Consider the following 21,166-nt stretch of genomic DNA (forward strand, 5'->3'; position numbering starts at 1 on the left):
CCAGCGCGTCAACATTGCTGGCAATAGCGATCTCCCGCGTTTTTAAACTTCAAAAAACAGACCCATACCCATGGTTATCAAGCTAAAAAAAAAGCGTAGCGCAGCGGCCCAACCGCTATATCGGCCGCCTCTGCGCTATAATATCGCGACATCCCCCGCCGCAGCAATTTTTCCCCGGTGTGCATCTGTTTCTGTGATTTTTTAACAAGTCCAATTGTCTGATTTTATGAAGAATTTGCATTAGCTTCCTTGCAAAGATTGCCAATGGGCTGCATGCCTCTTTGGGGTCATGCTACAGTCCCACTTGTATAAACAAAATCTGATAATGTATATTGGTTGGAAGCCAGGTTTTAGTCTCATACCACCAATGAAGACTGTGGGGTTTTGAACCAGGTGAAGGGGTGAAGATGTGGCCAATAGAGAAAAATATGCATGACAATGGTAGCTCACCACCCCAAAAAGCAAGGCAATATGCCCACATTGCCATGATTAAAACAGTGTTATTACACATGGATAATCCATTCTTGACACAAGTTGAACATAGGTGTTACAGAAGCTTAACCCAGTGGTTACAGAATACAGCTGGTCAATTTGAACCTGGGTACCCGTTTGTATCCGGGTACCTGCAGCATATTTTGCCTAATATGAGACACCCGCACCCGCAGAGCGGGTATTGGCATTACCCATTCCGGGTATTTGCTGGTACCCGTTGTTTAAAATGCACTAATGTGAGCCTGAGTCTCTATAGTGACTACAGGACACAAGAAAGAAGGGGGGAAATAGTTGGATTTCTTTGGATAAAGAAAATACAACTGTGAGAGAGATAGAGAAAGAGAAAAGACAAACAGGACAGGATCAGGATAAGGAGATATACTAGGTTATTCTAGTGGGAATGCACGTCCACTGGCAATGCTACTCTTAAGAAGAGTGCTGCTAAGCTGTGCTAGAAAGTGCTACAGCCTCCTCTCACTAAGAAATGTGGAGGGTCTCTGGATTAGATAAGTTTAATCCAGCCACAATTTTTTAGCTTCCTTCTGGATAGTCAAGGTTCTTAAAGGGAAACCTGAGGGATAGCCCTGTAACCTAGATTTGAGGCAAAGGCCAGCAGATAAGAAGGGACAGCCCTGTGATCAAGAATGAGGCAAAGGCCAGCAGATATGGAGGGACAGCCCTGTGATCAAAAGAAGGCAAAGGCCAGCAGAAAAGAGCAGATCAAGCAAGACACAGAGTTGTACCTCTGAGATAAACAAGGTTCAGTGAAAGAGGTTACTTACTGTCAATATCCTAGGCGCCTGTGACGGTAGGTATACTGGGAGTGTTGTAAACTCTTTGGTGGTGATCCTGGGGTTATCTGGGGTGTGGTTCTGGTGTGCTGAAGTCTGTAGATCCACCTCAGGCAAGTGGGATCCTGACTACGAAAATTTTCACAGTTTGCTTATGTAATTTACATATGTACATGTGGTTTGGCGCGCCTGGTAGCGCTGACACGTCACAACTGCGCATACGCGCCACAACTCAATAACTCAAGGAAGGAGTATAGTTACAAGGAATTGATAAGTTGTAACTAGGGTTAAAATTGCATGAGGAAACAGAATATGAAGTCAAACCAAGGTTATCTCATAAGATGAAAAAGATATGAAGTAATTCATATGTAAAAAGTATATAAAGGCAGACTTTAGGTCAGCTGAGTTGACTCTAAGGCTGACAACTAAGGCAGCAGATTCCAATTTCTGACTATCTTAATCTATATGTACAACATTTTTTGAGCCTTCTGCCCTGGTCTTTACAGCTGTTTTGGCCTTGTTTTTATGTTTGGCCATGTACTTGTGGAGGGCCAGGCGTCCAATCTTGTTGTTCTTTGAATAGAACAACAAGGTCATCCCTCTACTTACTGACTTTGCACTGAGGCTGTGTCTCCTGGCGGACACATAATCTTGGCCAAAGTTGAAGGTACGCTCTACATCTACAGTTGTTGCTGTATGAAACCAGGAGTAATCAGCATTGATAACTCTTCCAATCCAAAACTTATATGTAAGAAAATATGAAACTCACCCTGGCAGCTTAATATATCAAAGGCCATCTGTAAAAGGCCGTGGTGGGTATTTCCCAAACATTTCTGCTCAACCCACCACTTCAGACTATTGATTGGTGCCCCAGCTTCCAGAACCAGCCCACCTGAGAGCCATATGTCCATGGGGTTGGATAAACCGTCAACCAATCTTGCTACAGTGGCAGCGCTTAGCCCTGCCAGGATGGCAGTTTGAGGCTGGAGAGTGATTCAGTTCAGATTCACTTTGATTTTTTGCCAAGCTCAGTCTTCATCAATTGGGTCCCGCGACTAAATGAGATAACTACACTGCAGTCCTCCAATTAGGTCCCGCGACTCAATGAAATAACTACGCCGCAGGACAGCGCACGCGGGTTGCATGAACATAACAAAATATATTACACTTTTCAAGTAATCAGTCTTCTCCGATTGGGTCCCGCGACTCAATGAGATAATTACGCCGCAGAACAGCGCACGCGGGTTGCATGAACATAACAAAATTCATTACACTTTTCAAGTAATCAGTCTTCACAGAATTACGACATCAAATCTAGCGCGTGGAGCGCGGAGTTCTCTTGAAGTAATGGTACTCCTTCAAGCTGGTAAAATTCATAAATTTTCTCTGTTAAAAATTTATTTAGCTTTTGTCTGAGGGCAGACAAATAAGTTTTATTTGAAGCTTGCATGTTTATTGACTCATTTTTTTGGAGGTACAGTCCTGCACCTTGTTTTGGGATGAGTACTTCAAGTTGGCAAACTGGGACCCCAATTGGATCTCCGAGGCTATACGCCTTGCACGGGACATGTGTGTTTCACATTACAGGCCACAACCCACTACCTCCGCTACAACTAATCCCACCCCCAAGGTAAGTCCCAATTTTCATTCTAATTAATTATTTCTTGAACAATTTATCTAATATTATCTAATATTTCACAGCCCAAGACCAGCATGCTTTCTGGCCTCAGTGAAGCTGCGGCTGCCCAAGGCGGCAATCAGTCATTGGACGCATTGGCATGTGGCTCTCTGGAGGACTTGTCCTGGATGGTAATGAACCGGTGAGTCCACTCAAGTGGTGGATCCAGCAGAAGCGTGCCGGCAACACGCATGGCGCTGGATGTTTTAAGTTGCCCTGGTAAGTTTTCCTCTGTTCATCATGGCTTGCAGTGACTAATTTTTTCACTGGTCTCAACCTCTCAGGAACATATGTTGATTTCAAGAGATCATTCAGCTTTGGGGCCAATTATGTTACATCGCGGAGGCACAGACTTACATCAAAGTCAGTAAGTCGCGGAATGACTGTTGCCTTCTACTCAAAGAACAACAAGATTGAGCGAGGAGCTTTAGCCAAATGGAAAGGGGCAATCACTTTGACTAAGAAGATGCAGCAGAAGGGGAAAAAAAGGGTGATAGAGGTAGAGGATGATTAACTACCACATATTTTTTTCATTTTCTCCTTGATGAAAATAAGCGTGTTTGGTGCAGTAAAAGTTGGCGGGTACCCGCGGTTGTTAAAAATAAGACTGGTTACCGCCGCACAGAGAAGAGTGAGGATAGGAGATGATCTCTAAGTCTTGAGAAAGGGGAGCAGTGAGGATGATGATCTCACCGGATGCGGCTCAGGTTGGGGCGCGGAGAATGAAGGAGACGCTAATGACTTTTAATTGCTTGTTGTATCTAAGTCTATTAAATCCACATTTCCGTGGAAATTGGGATCAAGGGTTTCCCCTATGGTGCTACCAAGAAGCCCAAAAATCAGGCCTTGCTGTGCAAGGCTTGATCTTCAAACAACTGCCCACCATTTTTCCTTGGAGGTAAAAGTACGTTTGACTTTTCCCCAGAAAAATTGTTTTAAGTCCCCGAACATGAATGCCTTGGACTGGCCCCCCAATCAGTGAATCACGGATGAAAAGGGGCCGGGTTCTCCCTCCTCGGGCCCGTTACAAGTGCAAGGGGCCAGAAGTGGGCAAAATGTTGACCCTGGGCTCGCGCACCAGGGGAAAAAACATGGAAATCCCAAATTATTTATTGAGCTGCAGAAGCGCAGTGAAACAATGTGAGCCTCAGATCACCCACAAATGCGGGGATGGAGGTTTAAAAGAGGGGCGCGCAACCTGTGCAAGTGCGACAGGTGGGCTAAAGTTTGATTACTTGACCCTCAAGCGCATTGCAAGTGCAATGGCGGAGGCACAAGGACAAGCTACCCTCAACCTGAGCAAGTGCTACAGGGGATTTGAGCCGTGACTTTTCGAAGCTGTCGAGAGGCGCCCTTAAATGTCCTCCAGCTCCGACAATTCAATGATTCCGCCTCGGCCTCCAAAAACCCGAATCCGACGAACCCTGGCGCGAACTTGTCGCATGTAGTGTACGGAATTGAAACATCATTTTTCCTCAAGCTCCGCGACTACAACCTTCCCGCCTTGGCTTTCAAAAGCCCAAATCAGACAAGTCTTTGGCCGCAACTTGTCTCAGGTAGTGTATGCAGTTCAAACACCATGCTTAATCCAATTTCATCATTTACTTATGACAATTATTTTCACGGACCTTTTGATTGGTGTTTCAGGTTTTTTTTCTTATCACCTTGTCTCAGGGTGTTTTCAGGAACAACCCCCTCTGCGCTAATCTCGTGGCGTCAAGGTAAACGACTGCGCTAATCTCGTGGCGTCAGGGGAAACGACTGCGCTAATCTCGTGGTGTCAGGGGAAACGACCTCCCTTGCAAATATAACATCCGCCCGGCGTCGCATGCAATGAGCGGGCCGCTTCTACGAGGTTTTTCGTGTCGGTTTTCTGCTTTGACGACCAGTTGTTAGGCGGTGAACCACTGCCGCGATACTGGCAGGAGGGCTCAAGAGATAAGCTTGGTCATTTGTCCCAATCTTTGGCAAGGTTCCCGACCTTTTGGAGTGGTAATTTCGAATATGAAGCAGCCCAACGTTTCCTCTTCCGATACAGCTCACTCCGACTTTGGACGCATAGCTGCCGAACTGTCTTGAACCCTTGCCAAGCCACGCCCAACATCAGCCACAGCCCGATTCCAAATTGTCAGAATGCAGGGATCCCCCCTTAACCATGGTTGCACGGTTAGAATGTTTGCATGCTGTACGGTTGTTGCGGGTCATTAATGCCTCCTTGAACCTTGTCGACCCACATTCTTCTTTGGACTACCATCCACTGAAATTTGTGAGTTTGATTCCTGGCCAGCATTGAGGTGGACTGTTTGGAATGTTTAAAAACAATTTGCCCGATTTGGCGAGCTGACTGTTTGCAACCAGGCAACCGCTTCAGATTCAAGATGAATATCTACGGTAAACACGGGTCTTTTGACCTGCGCCTTGTTGGTCATTCATTTTGGGGGACTCAACAGCTTTTCTTACTCTTGTTGTTGAGTGCTTCACTCCTTAGTGTTGTCAAGGGCCTTTCCTTAGCCTGCTCCACTTTCATCGGGTCCACAATTAAACACCCGGCGTATACTTCATAAGGCAACCTGATCTCTCCCTTTCTCCCCCCTTTCCCCCCCTCCCTCCTAACACCAAAACATTTCAGCAATCATCAGAACTCACTCACATTTGCCTTTAATTTCACGTCCCCGCTTCCGAAGTTTTCCCTGATCTTGATTTCAACAAATTATCAGAAATGGCCATGAACCGAAACCCTAATCATCCAGTCCATTTCAACAGTCTCTATGAGCCACTCAATGAAGTATGCTAACTTCCTATCTGTAATTTTCTTGATTTTTAACTGATAACCTCCGCAGTCCATACCAGAAAACATCCGTGCAAATCAATACGGAAATGTCACGACACAATCTTTTGTTCAATGTGCCAGCATTGACAGGAACAACCAACAAGATTTTGAAGTAACTCTTACAACAAATACTGCCCTTGCAAATATCCTCCTTGCAAGTGTGGTCTATTCATTGGCAGGAAAGTTAATCGCGACAAACAACAGAAAAAACCCGGTTGTGACTTACAATCAGCACTCTGTTGCACGTGTGCAAGATTTCAGTGATGAGGAATTTGAGTTCTATAACAAGTCAAGCGTTGTGGGACTTGGGATTGTCATTAGACGCAAGGAAGTTGTCAGTGGAAGTGAAAGTTGCCTTGAAGTCACAATGGAACACACGGATTGGGACTCTCAAGTAAGCTTTCTACTCACTTCAAACAAGACATGAGGCTGATTTTTTTTTTCAAGGAACACCGCCACAAGACATTCAAGGTTAAATATATTGTTCCTGGGTCAAAGAACTTTATTAAGACACACTCGCTATACGGGATTGGGAGGGAATGTGAAATTGTTTTTTGGTGGTGTGTCTGTGTTGCAGGTTGTTGGCGGGGGGTTTGGGTTGGCGGGTGCGGGGGGGCCTGGCGGCAGGCTTAGGGGCTGGGGGTCCTGGCGGGTCCTGAGGGTGCGGCGGCGTAGCCGCCTTGGACTCTAGTACTAGTTTTAAGTAGACTAACAACAGGCGGCCAAAATGTGGTTGGAAGAAAAAATAAACGGACTTACTTCACGCACTGCAGAAAGCTCTTTGCGCACTGTGGGGGTTGTTGTCTCGACGTCCAGCCCCCAGTGCGCGCTTCTGCCACGGCTCTTTGCGCACTGCGTGTTCCCCCAAAAAAACTCCTTGCCTTTTGTGAGATATTTTTGTATGAATCAATAGAATGAATTTTTATGATCCCCCAAAAAAATGATCAAGTCAGTTAGGAGTCTCCTTGAGCCTACAGAAAATTGACATGAAAAAATCATATTTGGACGCGGAAAGCATTAAAAATGCCACTTCCTGTGACCCAGTAGCCAAAAAAACTTCACATTATAATAGTGCATGTGCAATTTCACAGCCTGATAATTTTTATAATTTTCACCAGCTTTCCTGTATGTCAAATAGGTATTGCTGCAATCTAACCATGTTAGGGCAGTGATCAACTCCCTGGTCTCCTCAGTGATGGTTGTGATTTTTTTAGCTTGATTGAAGCTGTGGAATCTCTTATTGGCTGTAAGGATTAAAGCTGGGCCCCCTCAAAGAGGTAGATCATTGAAAATTCAAGTGTATTTTTGGGGAAAAATAGTTTTTATCCAAAGGAGTGTGTATTTCTCGGGGAGATTTTAAAGCAACCCAAAGAAATCATAAGAAAATTATTTAATGAGTGGTGAAGCATTGGTTATCTAATTTATTCTAAATACAAAACAACTGGAACAACAGTGGGACACAAGCATAAATTACAGCAATACCTATTTGACAAACGGGAAGGTAGGGAAAATTCTGAAAATTATCAGGCAAAGAATTTGCATATTTATCATGATGATGTAAGATTTCTGGGGCTGCTGGGTCACACGAAGCTGCATTAAAGGTGCCTCGGAGGTTAAAATTTGTTTTTTTCTGCTCAAAATTCTCTAGGTTCAAGGAGACCCCTGAATGACTCAGTTATTTTTTGGAGGGGTTATGAAGGGTCATTCTATCAATCCCTCAAAAAATATCCCAAGAAACTCAAGCCTTTTTTTTGGGGGAATACACAGTGCGCGAAGAGCCGTGGCGGAAGCGCGCACTGGGGCCTGGACATTGGGATGACGACTCCCACAGTGCGCGAAGAGTTTCTGGCAGTGCGCGAAGTAAGTCCAAAAATAAAAGGAAGGTGACTACGAGACAAGTTTCAAGTATTCTATCTCAGAGACTATGCTTGATACACGTATGACAAAATGTTATCTACTACTCATGGCTCTTAGTCTACATGGTGTGATGACTTCTGTACTAACAGTGATTCTGAAAATTCTTGAGAATGATATAAAACAAGTTTTAGAGGTGAAAGCAAGAGGAATCTGACAGAATTCCAACAGCGGGTACCCGCCGCACCTACCAGGCAGTGATGCGTGTTGGGTTTGGGCAAAAAAACGGGTGCGGTACCCGGGTCCCAACGGGACCCGTGTCCACTGGGGCATTCCTTAGTCTAAATTGAAATTCTCTAGCCTGCAAACCTCAGCTATATACGTGAGCGGGTGTGGAAACAAAATACCCAGGTACCCGCTTGGTTTATGGCAGAACATCACACATCCGCACCTGCACCCGCACCCGCTGGCGGGTACCTTTTCGTGGGCAGCGGTTACCCGCCAACGGATACCGGGTACCCGCAACAGGTTCATTTTGACCAGCTCTGTTACAGAAGTTTAACCCATATGTTACAGAGCTTTAACCAGGGATGGTTTTGGCCTGGTACTTCCTGGTGCCGGCGGGTGCCTGGTTTTTTGATAAAACCTTTAGGTCCCTGGGTATGGCCTGTCCACACACAACCTGAGCCCCCTATTTGTCATGGTGGCCAGACACATGCTCATGAGTTTTCTGTGTGGTTCAAGGTACTCTCTTCCGGGAACCACAGAGCCGCTTACCTCCGCGCCAAAGCCCTTGCTTGGCGTATTCCCATCCACAGGGGCCAAGCCCATGATATGAACTGGATGAAAGCCAGCTCAGATTTAGTTTATAACAAAACAAGTACCGGCTGAGAAGATACCTGGGTCAGCTGCCTTGATAACTTCTCCTTGGACAGCCTGCACGGGACAGCAAAGACAGGAGGACTGGAAAGCAGGCACACATTTTGAGAGCAAGTGCAGCTAGCACACCACCCTTGGTACCTGACAAGGTGGAACCCGGTGCCCATTTTCTGGTACCCTTACCCACAGTGGGGACCCGGTTTCCAACCTGCAGGTTGTCAATTTTATCCTAAGACGGAATTGGATGATTTTCCAAAGTCCTTAAAGTTAATTTGACAATCTTCCAAAGTAAAATCACTTGGACAATCATAAAAATTCCTCAAATTGACTTGGAAAATTGTCCAAAGTACTTGAAGTGACTTGGACAATTGTCCAAAGTACTCAAAGTGACTTGAACAATTGTCCAAAGTCACCTGGCCTCAATTTGGCCTCTGCCTGATGGAGTACATCCTCCATTGTGATTTGAATGGAGTTAAAAGCTCCATTCAATGGAGGCCTTACCCCCATCAGGTGGAGGTACAACCTTTGTTCAATCAAGGTTGTACCCCCATAGTGCGGAGGCACAACCACCATAAGGTGGAGGTACAACCTCTGTTCAATGAATGTGGTACCCTCATTTGGTGGAGTCAACACCCTTATTCAATGCAGGTTTTACCTTTACATGATAGGGGTACGACCTCATTTGACTGGAGTATGTAACTCCACCTGATGGGGGTACTCCCTTTGCATCAAACAAATCTAAATTCATCCAATCCAGGAAATCTCATTGCATCAAGTGGTTGTACCTCCATCCAATGGAGCTACAGCCTCACCCAATGGATGTTACACCTTCCTCAAATAGTGGTATTATCTCAATTTAATGGAGGATTTACCCCCATCAGTTGTAGGCTCTCCGGGTCCCTCCATCCAATGGTTGTTGTAACTCAATCAGATGAGCCTGATGAAGCCACAACCTTTGTTGGATGGATGCTCTACCTCCTCCAAATTGCGGTGAAACTGTCTTCCAATGAAGTTTGTATCTCCATCCAATGAAGATAGAGCCTCCAACCAGAGGATATACATCTTCTACTGTATAAAGTTTCTATCTGAGTTCTAGTGAGTTAAAATAAATTGCATTGGGTGTAGGTTGTAACTTCATTCAAAATGCAATTTGCATTCAAATCAAAATGAAGTTTCTGCTTCATTGGGTTAAGGTAGAGCCCCCAGAAAATGCAGTAAATACAGAATACAAAAAAGGATCAAAAAGTAAAACTATGAGCAGTATAAACACAATAAAATTATTATTTATACAAAGAATATTTTTGGGCAGTGATTATGAACATTGTTTGTTGGATGCATGGGCATTTCTGTAGGGGTGAAATTGAACAAATAATTTTAGAGAAATGTTAAAGAATTCACATGTTGTACTCCATTCTTTTCAGGGACATTTGAATGAGTAATGGACATAGTTGGGTGTTTGTAAGGTATAAGTTACAAATATATAAAGCACTGTTTCAGTAAAATTTGTTCTGAATACAACTAGTTTCAAATAATTGTTAGAGCATGGCAATGGGCCCACATTGCCTTGCTTTTTGGGGTGGTGGCTATTGCTATGGTAACCCGTCATGTAACAATAATGTAAAAATTATGTGCCTTTCTTATTATTGTTAGTTGTCAGAAACCAAAATGTAATTTGTGCACTACAGGACTCAAAACCACGACCTCAAACTTCATGGGTGATGCTTTTACCAACTACACCACGGGTTGGCGCGGATTTTGATTGTACATAAGTTTGGAAATGCCTGCAGCTGTCCGTCTCTTGCGCTGCAGGAAGTTTCCAATGACAGAAATCTGCATGCTTGATTACAGAAATTACCAAAGAAGGCATCCGCTGGATGGTCTCCAAGCATATTTTTTCAAAGTAAATTTTGGCCTATGGCATTGCACACTATGAATCTAAGTAACAGCCTTGTGAAATGAGAGGACACAAATTTAAACCAAACACAACTACAGCTATGCTAGTGTTATAATAGAAGGATGGTGAGGAATTGAGAACAGTTTAGAGAAGAAAAAGAAAGGAAAAAGAAGAATTACGGGAGGGAGAGGGATGGGGATTGATGACGGGGCTATCATGGGAGATGTTCCAGGAAACATTTTGAGTCTTGAAGAAATCTTGCTAGGGCTGATTCAGCATTTCAATTGCTGAGAAACTGGTAGAGAAGTTCTGCCCAAAAGCGAATCCAAAAAAGTTGTAAATGTCTCAAGAGAGACACCCTCAGGCCTCTAGTCTGTGGGCAAAAGTTCATGAAATGAAAAACTGTTTCCCTAGCCCAGGCAAAGAGGTTCTCCAAAAATCTGCTGGATGGTATGCTATCATTCAATCCAAAATGTATCTAAAACCATACCTGGAGTTCCAAAATTCCAGGCCAGCTTGGCTGGTGCAGCGCATGCGGCAGCCAGCTACTGGAGTGGGTGGGCTGGTAAATATGGGCAGGATGGGTAGTAGGGTGGAGTGTGGCAAGCCAGTTGGAGATTGAGCAACCCAAGGATCAAACACACAAACAACAGGGTGCGCTGGGTACGGGGAACATATTGTTTCCCAACTACGCCATCACAATGATAGAGGAAAACCCGCACCCTGTGTTGAAATTATCTCTCTTCTCTTACTGCTACCTCAAATCATTGTATTTCAGAATGACTTAATTTTTGTTTACAATCATCATTAATCATCACTAGTAAGTTGATAATACATTTAGCTCAAACCCTGTAGTTCATGAAAACTGAGTAGCATTTTCCGCACTTACACCAGGGGAGATATTTTCCCACTCCCCAGAGAGTGCCCTACCCTAAAGTTTTTCCATAACTGTGCTGCAGGCCTTTGGTAAATAAAAATTTGATAGGTATGAAAAAGACTGGAAGTCATCTGTGGAAATCAGTTTGAAATCATCCTGAAATAAACCATAACTTAGAAATCATCCAGAACTCATCCAGAATATAGGCCTTTCTTGGCTCCATTACCAGTGTGTCATTTTCATGGAGATCGGAAAGGCCCAGCCTGTGATATTGTCCCCCTCATGTACTCGCGTACATCAGGGGGACAATTGGTGTCTCAAAACAAAGCTTTTACTTTTCATGTGGCCGTGAAAGGCCCATCCTGTGATATTTCCACATCAATGTACGCGCGTACATCAGGGTGACTATTAGCAAAGTGTGAAAAAGTTCACTTGCATGTGCACATGTGAATTTTGAAAAGCAAAAAAAAGCAAAATTCACCAGATCATTTTTGTGAGGAGGCAAGGATATCTGGCCAAACTGGAGTGGCACCACAGTCCAACCTTGACTTAACTTGGACTTTCACCGTATTAAAAAAGGTTTTCACCATTTTTTTAGCCAAATTCAAATTAATTCCCGCATTTCCCAGAAAATGGGTTTCACTAATTTTACTTCAACATTACCACATTCCAAAACTCCAAACCCAATAGTACCAAGTTGAATTTACTTTAATTTTGTACATGAGGGCATAAAATGTGAATTACAAGAAACCCATTTTTCAGAGGAATTACACTTGAGAATGTCAATTTTGCTCTGCTATCCTTCAACATCAGTAAACAGCACCAGGAAAAAAAATGATCACTTGCCTACAAGTGAAATGAGAAAGTACAAAGGCCCCTTTTTACTTTGCTATTTCACTTGCAGACAATGATTGTTTTTTCCTGGTGCAGGAGCAATTGATGAGTTGGATTTGGGTGAAATATCATTTCATCATATTTTTTCCTACAGTTGTACCTAGAAAACAAGAGAATTCTACACAACATTGTGTTGAGTCCCAAATCAATTCTGAATGACTTTTGAATCACTTCTCCATCCACTTTACAATTCATTTAGGGATGAGTTACCAATCCACATCAGGCCCACATCCAACCAAAACTCACATAAAATTCAGCTCTGGCACTCCCTGGGGAGTGGGAACATATCTCCCCTGGTGTTAGAAGCAAGAAATTTTCCACCCTGCAATAAGTAATTGGACCCTTGTGCCCAAACATCCTTTGGACACTCCAGCCAGAGTTTCTGATGGAAAGAGGTTGTGGGTGTCCATTCGACACTCCATCCAGAGTTTCTGATGGACACTGAATGTTTTGGAACCTCAAGATGTCCATCAGACACTCCCAAGAGTGTTCAGAGGGATTGGAGGGCTGAGCATCACATGGACGGTTCCGGAAACATCCAAGTGATTCTCAGTGCACATCACATTTGCTGGATGCCCCCCGGGCGCACTCTGGGCGCTTCTCAATCAGAAACGTCTGCAGGATGTAGAGAATTTCCATGTGTCCCATGGGGTAAGCTAATCCCACTTTTGCTGGAGGCTCATTTTACTTTGCAGTTCCCAAAGTTACCCTTGTATACCATGTGAACATGTCTTGTATCTATTTGAAATGCTTGTCATGCTACCAGGATCAATATTTGTTTTCTTTGGGTTTCATTATGCATAAGAGCAGATTCTAAGTTTAACATTAGTCTCAACAGCGGTGTGGTAATTTATATTGGGAAGTGTGGCAGAATGTCCACTCGCCAATAGCTGTTGGAATTTGAACTTGTTTCTGCTCTCCTTTTTTTCTTGTCAGCCTGTCACCTGCATGTTATTCTTCCCTTATGCATGTATTTGTTCCCTATTCATTGTGTTCTTGAGCCCGCACCCACAAATCAAACACCTTGTATGTAGTCTATTTAAAAACTACAAGACTACACAGGAATAAAAATCATCAGTCCTGACCATCTGTTCCCGTGTGCGCACTTGAGCCCGCCCACTGTCTTATCTGCGAAAGCGCATTAGCCCCTTTGAGTAAGTTATTTGGTATTTTTTTTCCAGACTATTTGTCTGCTATTGGCTAAGCCAATCTTTCTCCCCCGCCCATTCCGCTTGTCTCCTGTTGTAAATCCTTCAATAGCGCTGGCGGGAATGCACAAGTAGCTGAGCTCAGAGTAAATTCTGGTGACATAAGCACTGAAGATGATGTCAGAAAAAGCACAATAGGAAAGCTTACAGAAATTCTCACGTGCAAAAAAAGCACCAATCGGACGTTATGCGGATTCAGATTGGGTGGCAGACTGGAGCAGACGGGTAGGGCTGGACTGCAGCAGACTAAACGCAGGGACTGATAGCAGCGGTGCATCAGCAGGTGAGCCGGGGCAGCTGAAGCGGGGTTCACCAGCATGTGGAGATGGTGAGAGTCAGACTGACGGGGGCTAGGCAGAGGACGTGGGAGGTGAAGTGTTGGAGAGGAGTGGAGATTGGGAAAGTGACATGCGGAAGTGGGGCTGAGATGACTGACTAGTGCGGGAAGATGTCAAATTGCGGAATTGGGTGAGAAAAGAGATGCGCGTGGAGGCTCACGGTTTCTCTTCTCTTTTCCTTTTCATCATCTTAATTACTACTCATCATTGTACTTACAGCTTACAGACATACTAGAGTATTAGAAGAGTTTTATGTGACCTTTATATTGCTATTCCGGAGTGAGGAGATTTATCACTTGCGGATTATTACACTATAGATCAGGCTCCTTGCGGAGCGCTGAAGGCTAGCAGAAAGTAGCAGTGCGGAGCCAGGAAATTGATAATCAATCAGCCCGGATATACATATTCTTGAAGAAGGCGGAAGTGATCATTTCTACACAATACCCATCCTTTATTCTCACAGCGGTGGGGTATCAATATTGCGCCAAGCAAAGACATTCTACTAAGTTTTTTACAACATCTGAGCACGGAGAAACAGATATTAAGCAAAGTAATAAGCAAACAAATTCTGCATTCACTGCAAGAAAAAGTCAAGTAACTGCTAGCAGTTGACGTGCAGGTTACTGCTTTGGAACTGATCTTCTAGCTCCACCCAAACATAGCCAATTTTGTCAAAAATCCCTGCATGCCTTATTGGGGGCATTGTTATGGTCTGTTCTGGGGAGAGGAAGATGGGGTCTGGGGTCTGGGGTTCTGGGGGTTCTGGATCCAAGATGGTAGATTGCTGGATGAGGAAGAGGCTTGGATCTCCAGCCTCTTGAACCTTGAGTATGGTCCGTGACATGTATGTGTAGTCTATGTACATGTGAGTCTGCGCTGCGGAGCCTGCGCTACGGCTCATAAAATTATCCCCCCTTTAATGCCCAAGCCGCCCCCTTTTCTGGTTGATCAATGAGAAATAAAAAATAAATAAAAAATTCCTCCTCTTTTGGCTCTGTATTCTGTCCCTGGGCAGCATTAAAAAACCCAGTGGGAAAAAGCTTGCCCTCTCACTTTCTTCTCTGTGTCCTCCGATGCCTGGCCGCCGCCTCCGGAAATTTTGAGTTGAACTCCGCCAATATGTCTCTGCTGTTCTTCAGGTTTGCCTCCAGTTCCCACTAATTCTCTGCCAGTCCAAATCCGCGCCAGCTGACAAGGTATTGAGTCGTCCGCCCTCTCCGCCGGCTGTCCAGTATGTCGTCGACCTCCCACTCATCTCTGCCGTTGACTGTTACCGGTTCCGGGGTCTGCCGCTGTTGGTGGGCATTTTTGTTGGGCTTGTGTTTGCGGAGTACTGAAACGCGGAAAACTGGGTGGACTCCCTGCATGGAGAGCGGAAGCACTATGAAAAAAACTCAAGAAACCGCTGGCAGTTGACATGCGGCATACTTGAGTCAATACTCAATTAGAACCAGGTTCATACAAATGAATCCCAGGCTGGAACAGCCTGGAATATTTGAAATTTGCACAGAATCATTCTAGTGCACAGTGCACTAGACAAGAATGAGCTCTGAGGCAATTGCTCAGCTGGGATCCATGGTCTCTGAGGCAAATGCTCAGGAGATCCACGATTTGCCAACCTGGGCTTGTCAGCCAGCATCAGCCCTTCCTGCCTCTTGTTGAACGGGTGAGATGCCTCCCCCTCAAGAAGCTCCTAGTCAACAATGGGAAACCATGTCAACCAGGAGCAGACAACAACATACAACAGGTGGCCGGGGGGCAGTACCTCCCGGCCAACAACATCCACCTGTCAACCAGGAGGAATCCCTCTGGGTCGGCATCACTATCCAGCCATCAATTGGTGATGTACACAACCCACTCAATGACCGGCACACACCGGTCATCAAGTGGACTGAGACCCACTCAATGACTGGCACAAGCCAGAGGGTACACAACCTTTGTGATGCTGGCACACACTGGCCATCAAGAGGGTACACAACCCCTTGATGACAGGCGCACGCCAGTCATTGAGTGGGTCTCAATCCACTCAATGACCGGCACACACCGGTTATTGAGTGGGTACACAACCCTCTTGATGACTGTTGTGCCAGTCACCGAGTGGGTTGTGTACCTCTCAATGACTGGCTTGTGCCAGTCATTGAGTGGGTCTCAGTCCACTCAATGACCGGACTGTGTTGGTCATCGAGTGGATTGAGACCCACTCAATGACTGGCGTGCGCCGGTCATCAAGGGGTTGTGTAACCTCTCAATGGCCGGTGTGTGCCGGCATTGCAAGCGTTGTGTACCCTCTTGATGACCGGGCCGGTCATTGAGAGGTTTGAGTCCGGTCATTGAGTGGGTTGGGAGGGGCTGCTCCCGGTTGACACACTTGTACCCAAGTGGATGGGAGGCATCCATGAGGTTGCACTATGGACTTGTGCAGTAAATTTCCAAGGCTGAGTGTCTGAGGACACCTGAAGGCACAGTGCTCAAAATTGAGCACTGAGCAGCTGTGCCTTGTGGCTTGGCACCTGGCCAAGCTGAGCTAGCCTGGAAGCAAGCTGGAAGTGCCCTGGAAGAACCCAGATACTGATCAAAGTACTAGCATGGTAACTGCATGTCAACTGACATCAGTTTCTTGAGTTTTTTTTTGTAGTGAAGGGTCAGTTTGTAAGTGGAGTTTGAAATTCTGCTAGCTATTGGAATGCAAGGGCTGAGAGTAGCCCTTCACTGAATCTCACAGTTATTCAGCGTAGTCCGTTTTTATACAAGACCGTGATGTCTCGGAGAGAACCAAAATTGCTAGAACCCAAGTTGTATTGCACTAGCTCAGTAGAAATGAAGTCAGTTGGTGTTCTCTCTGTATATACAACAAGATAAGGTGAATAGAACAGTAGTGAAGAAAGGAAGGGAAGAGAGGCTTACCTAGCTCAGTAGAAATGAAGTCAGTCGTGGTTCTCTACTGAGCTAGGTGGGAGTGGGGGATCCTGGAATAAAAGTGCGGGTCCGGGTTGGTCTGTGATTGGGTTGTGATACTTGTGCCAGGCACGGGTCTCACATGGAAATGGTCCAAGCCAGCATTGTCTCACATGGAAATGGTCCAAGCCAGCGTTGTTCCAACTTGGGGCTGGGGCAGGTTGTTGAGATATTGCGCCCATCTAGCCAAACCTTGTCTCCGCTAATATTCCATTCCGGTGTTTTCTGCACTCCGCTGTCGAACTGGCTTTTCACGGCCTCTTGCACCGCTTCCAGACGGTGCTTAAGTTCGTCCTTTTAAGCGCTCCCGGGAGGGGGGCGCTGCACCAACAAGGCTTACAAGGCAAGGACGAGGGGACGAGGCTGAGGCCTTGGGAGGACTTCTGGAACCAATGTTTCCTTTGATTGCGCAATCCTAGCTCAGGAGAGATGGAAGGAACATCTCTGCTGAACTAGGAGGGGCAGGGGAAATGGTTGGACTAAGTATGGGTCTGTTTGGGATCCTGTGATCCATATTGTGACACCCCAAAGGCGGGGGGTTACATTCCTGTACCTCTGCAAGCTGGCGGAGTTGCTCTGCCACTGCATGTACACACTGCTCCCCCACTGCGTGTACACACTGCTCCGCCAACAGAATTCTGCTGTACAATGGGTTGAATCTGTAATTTGCCTTGAATAGGGACACCCCTGCTGACGTGTGGTTGTTGTTGTTGTAAGCAAAATCCGCCGTTGCCAGGAGTGGAGCCCAATCATCCTGTCAGTAGCTCAAAAAGTGGCGGAGGTATTGCTCCACCGCTTTGTTTGCGATTTCCGACTGTCTGTCTGTCCTTGGGTGGTAAGCCGTTGATGGTTGGAGGTGGATGCCGAGTTGGTTTTCTAGAGATGGCCCCTGTGAACCCGGGTTCCCGCCAGCTTTTTGCCAAAAGTTTAACACCCGCACCCGCACCCGCACCACCTGGGGCAGTCAGAGCGGGTACCTGCAGGTACCCGCCCGGGTAGCGGCGGGTACCTCCCCCAAAATCAACCGGAAGGATTCCTTCCAGTCGAAGAGGTTACAGAACCTCCTTGACCGGAGGGATCACTTCTTTTCAAAGGGGTTCTGTAGCCTCTTTGACTGGAAGGAATCCTTCCGGTCAAAGAGGTTTTGTAACCTCTTTGACTGGAAGGAATCCTTCCGGTTGAAGGGGTTACAGAACCTCTTTGACTGGAAGGCCTTTCCAGTCAAAGAGGTTACAAAAACTCTTTGACTGGAAGGAATCCTTCCGGTTGAAGGGGTTACAGAACCTCTTTGGCTGGAAGGCCTTTCCAGTCGAAGAGGTTACAAAAACTCTTCGACTGGAAGGAATCCTTCCGCTCAAGGAGGTTTTGTAACCTTTTTGACTGGAAGGAATCCTTCTGGTCAAAGAGGTTTGTTAACCTCTTCAATTGGAAGACCTTCCTTCCAGTCGAGTCAAAGAGGTTCTGTAACCCCTTCGACCAGAAGGATTCCTTCCAGTCAGAGAGGTTACAAAACCTCTTTGACCGGAAGGAAGGCCTTCCCAGTCCTTCCAGCTGTCGTGGCAGCCGCCACCTGCCCAAACAAGAGCAAGTACCCTCTCAATTTCTCCCAGAAATCCAGCATCCGCACACGCTGGTGCGTACTTGCCGACCATGGGCGGGTACCCGCCAGCGGATAGCAGGTACCCGCTGTGGTGTGCCGCATGGTACAGACATAGATTCCACTCAGATCATCGCGCGCGGGCGCGCGGCCGGTCGAGGTGCTCAAATATTCAACCTTCAAGATTCAAGACCCGGGGTCTTTCAAGATCTTCGCGACGCGGCGCGCGTTGCGCCTTCAAGGCGTTCTGAGGATCACATTTTCTTTGTTTTGTTTTGTTTTGTTGGTTTATCTTATGTTGTTGGTTTTCTGTTTTGTGTGGCGCCTTGTTTCATTTCCCTTTCTCTGCTGCGCGCTTTGGAAGGGTTCAGTGGGGAGGGTTAGGTTTTGTTCTCTTTTGTTTTGTTTTGTGGCTTGTTTTTGTCTTTGTGCGCGCGCGGGGTGTGATGACTGGTCCGCAGCGCGCTGCGCCTCCCCGAGTCTGAGTTCAGCCCCGAACTCAGACAAGGGGCGGCATGGAACCTAGCTGATCCCATTAGGAATCCATCAGAAGTTTATCTCTCATTATCCGGCGCCCTCCAAAGCGCCATACTGAATCTTATTGATCCTCAAGAATCGCTTCCTTAACCCGAGCTTTCTTCTTCCCTCAAAACAACAAACCGCCGACGCGCGCTCAACGCCGTCGTAAAATCTTCCCACCCCCCAAACCTCAACGCTTAACCGATCCTCATCGCTCACCCCGACCATCACCCGGAGGGCACATAAAATTTCTTTTCCCCCATTCCCCTCCAACTAACTGCCGCCGGCCCACGCACGGACGGAGTTCCACATTTGGTCCCCCGAGCCGGGATCGAACCAGCGACCTCAAGATTTACAGTCTCGCCGATTTTGGACGGTTTTGAGACGCTTGGCGGTCGAAAAAAAAAAAAAAAAAACTTTGCTCTTCCAACTGAGCCCGTTTTTTCTGATTTTTCCTTTTTTTTTTTTTTTTGGTGTTCAGCAGCGGAGGCATAAGAGATTCAAAGTAAGTTCCTCCCATAAGTTGCACCTCCGAGGGATTTCTACCATCGTTTTGAAAAGCATTACGTTGCCACTTCCGTGAGCCGCTCGCAACCCGTTCTCGTCTCTTTTAGGTCATCATGTCGGAGTCTCAGGCAACTGGAGCTGGATCATCATCAAAGATGATCAAAATTCAGCCTCAGGATCGGAATTTGAAGTTCGATGGGACTCGGATTGAGGCTTTCTTACGCCAGTACGAGCTGGCGGCTCGGTTGGATGGCGCTTCCGAAGAAGACAAGGTCCTCCAGATCACGGCTTTCCTCGAGGGCGCCGACATCCAGGACGCTGTGTGGGACATGAGCGGGTACACGAGCAACTCGTGGTCGACGCTCCGAGAGCAGATGATTAAGCGCTGGGGGCAGGTAGATCTTGTACGCTACACGGTCGCCGATCTCCAGGCTCTTAAAGATTCGTGGTCTGCCAAGGGTGGCATCTCAACTCTAGACGACTACAGATCCTTCAAATCAGTCTTCGACGTCACACTTTCCTATCTGGTCCGATATCAGCACTTGTCTTCAGAAGACCTTGCGGCCGATCATTTTTTCTTTTCGTTTTCTTTGGGCTTCCAGCATCGCATCAAGTCGTTTCTCGTCAAGGCAAAGAAGATGACAAAGACTTTGGATGGGCGTTACCGGCTCCCAGCTTTGGCCGAACTCAAAGCGGCCGTAAAATCAGAGATGGAGGAGGAGGTAGCCTTTACCTCGGAACAAGCTCCCCCGCAGCCGAACGTGGGTTCATCGACAGACTTCAAGGCGGCGAACGACGTTATGCAGCAGATAGAGGCCAATCGCCGGCCCAAGGATGCTCCTGTCTCTGATAAGCCCCCGGCGACGGTAGACGAGATCTCAAGGATGCTCCAGTCTTTTGAGCAGCGGTTGGAGAAGAAGTTTGCATCAAAAACCATCCCCACAACGTCCGGAACTTCTCGTGATCCTCGGGGTCCCTTAGTCTGTTACTATTGCCACCGTGAAGGACATGGCACCGGGCGCTGCATGGAGCTGGTCAAAGACAAGGAAGCAAATCTGGTGGAGCAAAAGGGCAGCAATTTTTTTCTGCCAAACGGCGCCTTGATCCCGTTCGACTCATCGCGCCCGATCCGGCACGTGGTGGCGTCCTACCAGCCCAAAGCCTCCACGGCGTCGACTTCGCCGGAATTTCGCGCTACTTGTGGCACCCTCGAGCCCTGGTATCCCCCAGCCATCTCTTCGCAGTCTTTCTCTGGCACCTACGAGGCTGATCCTGCGAGGAAGAAACATGAATCTCCCAAGCCTTACAAGGCCCCAATGGTCCCGCCCTCGGTAGCGCGCAAGCCGGCGCGGAAGGCATCGAAGGCGCCCGCTGAATCTGATGGTGAAGATATGGACGACGAGCCCGAACTGTTTGAGCGGATCCCTGCTGCGCCGGCCGAAGACGCGCTTCCTTCAACAGCGGACGCGTCGGAACCGATCTCCAAATCCAAATCCCCAGCCCCCAAAGTTCGGTTCGAGAGGGGGGTCACCAAGGATCACCCTCACATGGTGGAAGGGATGTTAAAGAAGATATTTGATCTTCCGGTGCCGGGTGTGACGGTTTATGAACTCTTGGCGTCTTCCCCATCGGTGGCAGAGGGAATGAAGAAGTGGGTCTCCAAGCGGCGCGTGGAGATTGGCGCCGAAGATCTCAAGGTGTCCTCTGGCACTCTCTTGGCTGAAGGACTCGACACAGAAGGCTCTAGTGGCGACGCGCGCCTGTACTCGTGCCCGTTGGGTTTCCTCCCGTGCTTGATTGGCGATGAGGAGAGTCCTGCTTCTCCTCTCATTGATTCAGGATCCCAACTGAAC

General features: G+C 46.8%; 1 protein-coding gene across 1 annotated transcript; it reads right to left on the reverse strand.

Moving 5' to 3' along the window:
• Positions 1-8,225: 8,225 nt before the first annotated feature.
• On the reverse strand, positions 8,226-8,476 carry PtA15_11A518 (uncharacterized protein; the record flags this gene model as incomplete). The annotated part of the gene is made up of 2 exons (XM_053161435.1): positions 8,226-8,336; positions 8,423-8,476. The coding sequence occupies 2 exons, from the start codon at positions 8,474-8,476 to the stop codon at positions 8,226-8,228; spliced, it is 165 nt and encodes a 54-aa protein (XP_053025382.1).
• Between the last annotated feature and the right edge of the window lie 12,690 nt (positions 8,477-21,166).

The sequence above is a fragment of the Puccinia triticina genome, chromosome 11A (assembly GCF_026914185.1).
Source record: "Puccinia triticina chromosome 11A, complete sequence".
Taxonomy (NCBI): domain Eukaryota; kingdom Fungi; phylum Basidiomycota; class Pucciniomycetes; order Pucciniales; family Pucciniaceae; genus Puccinia; species Puccinia triticina.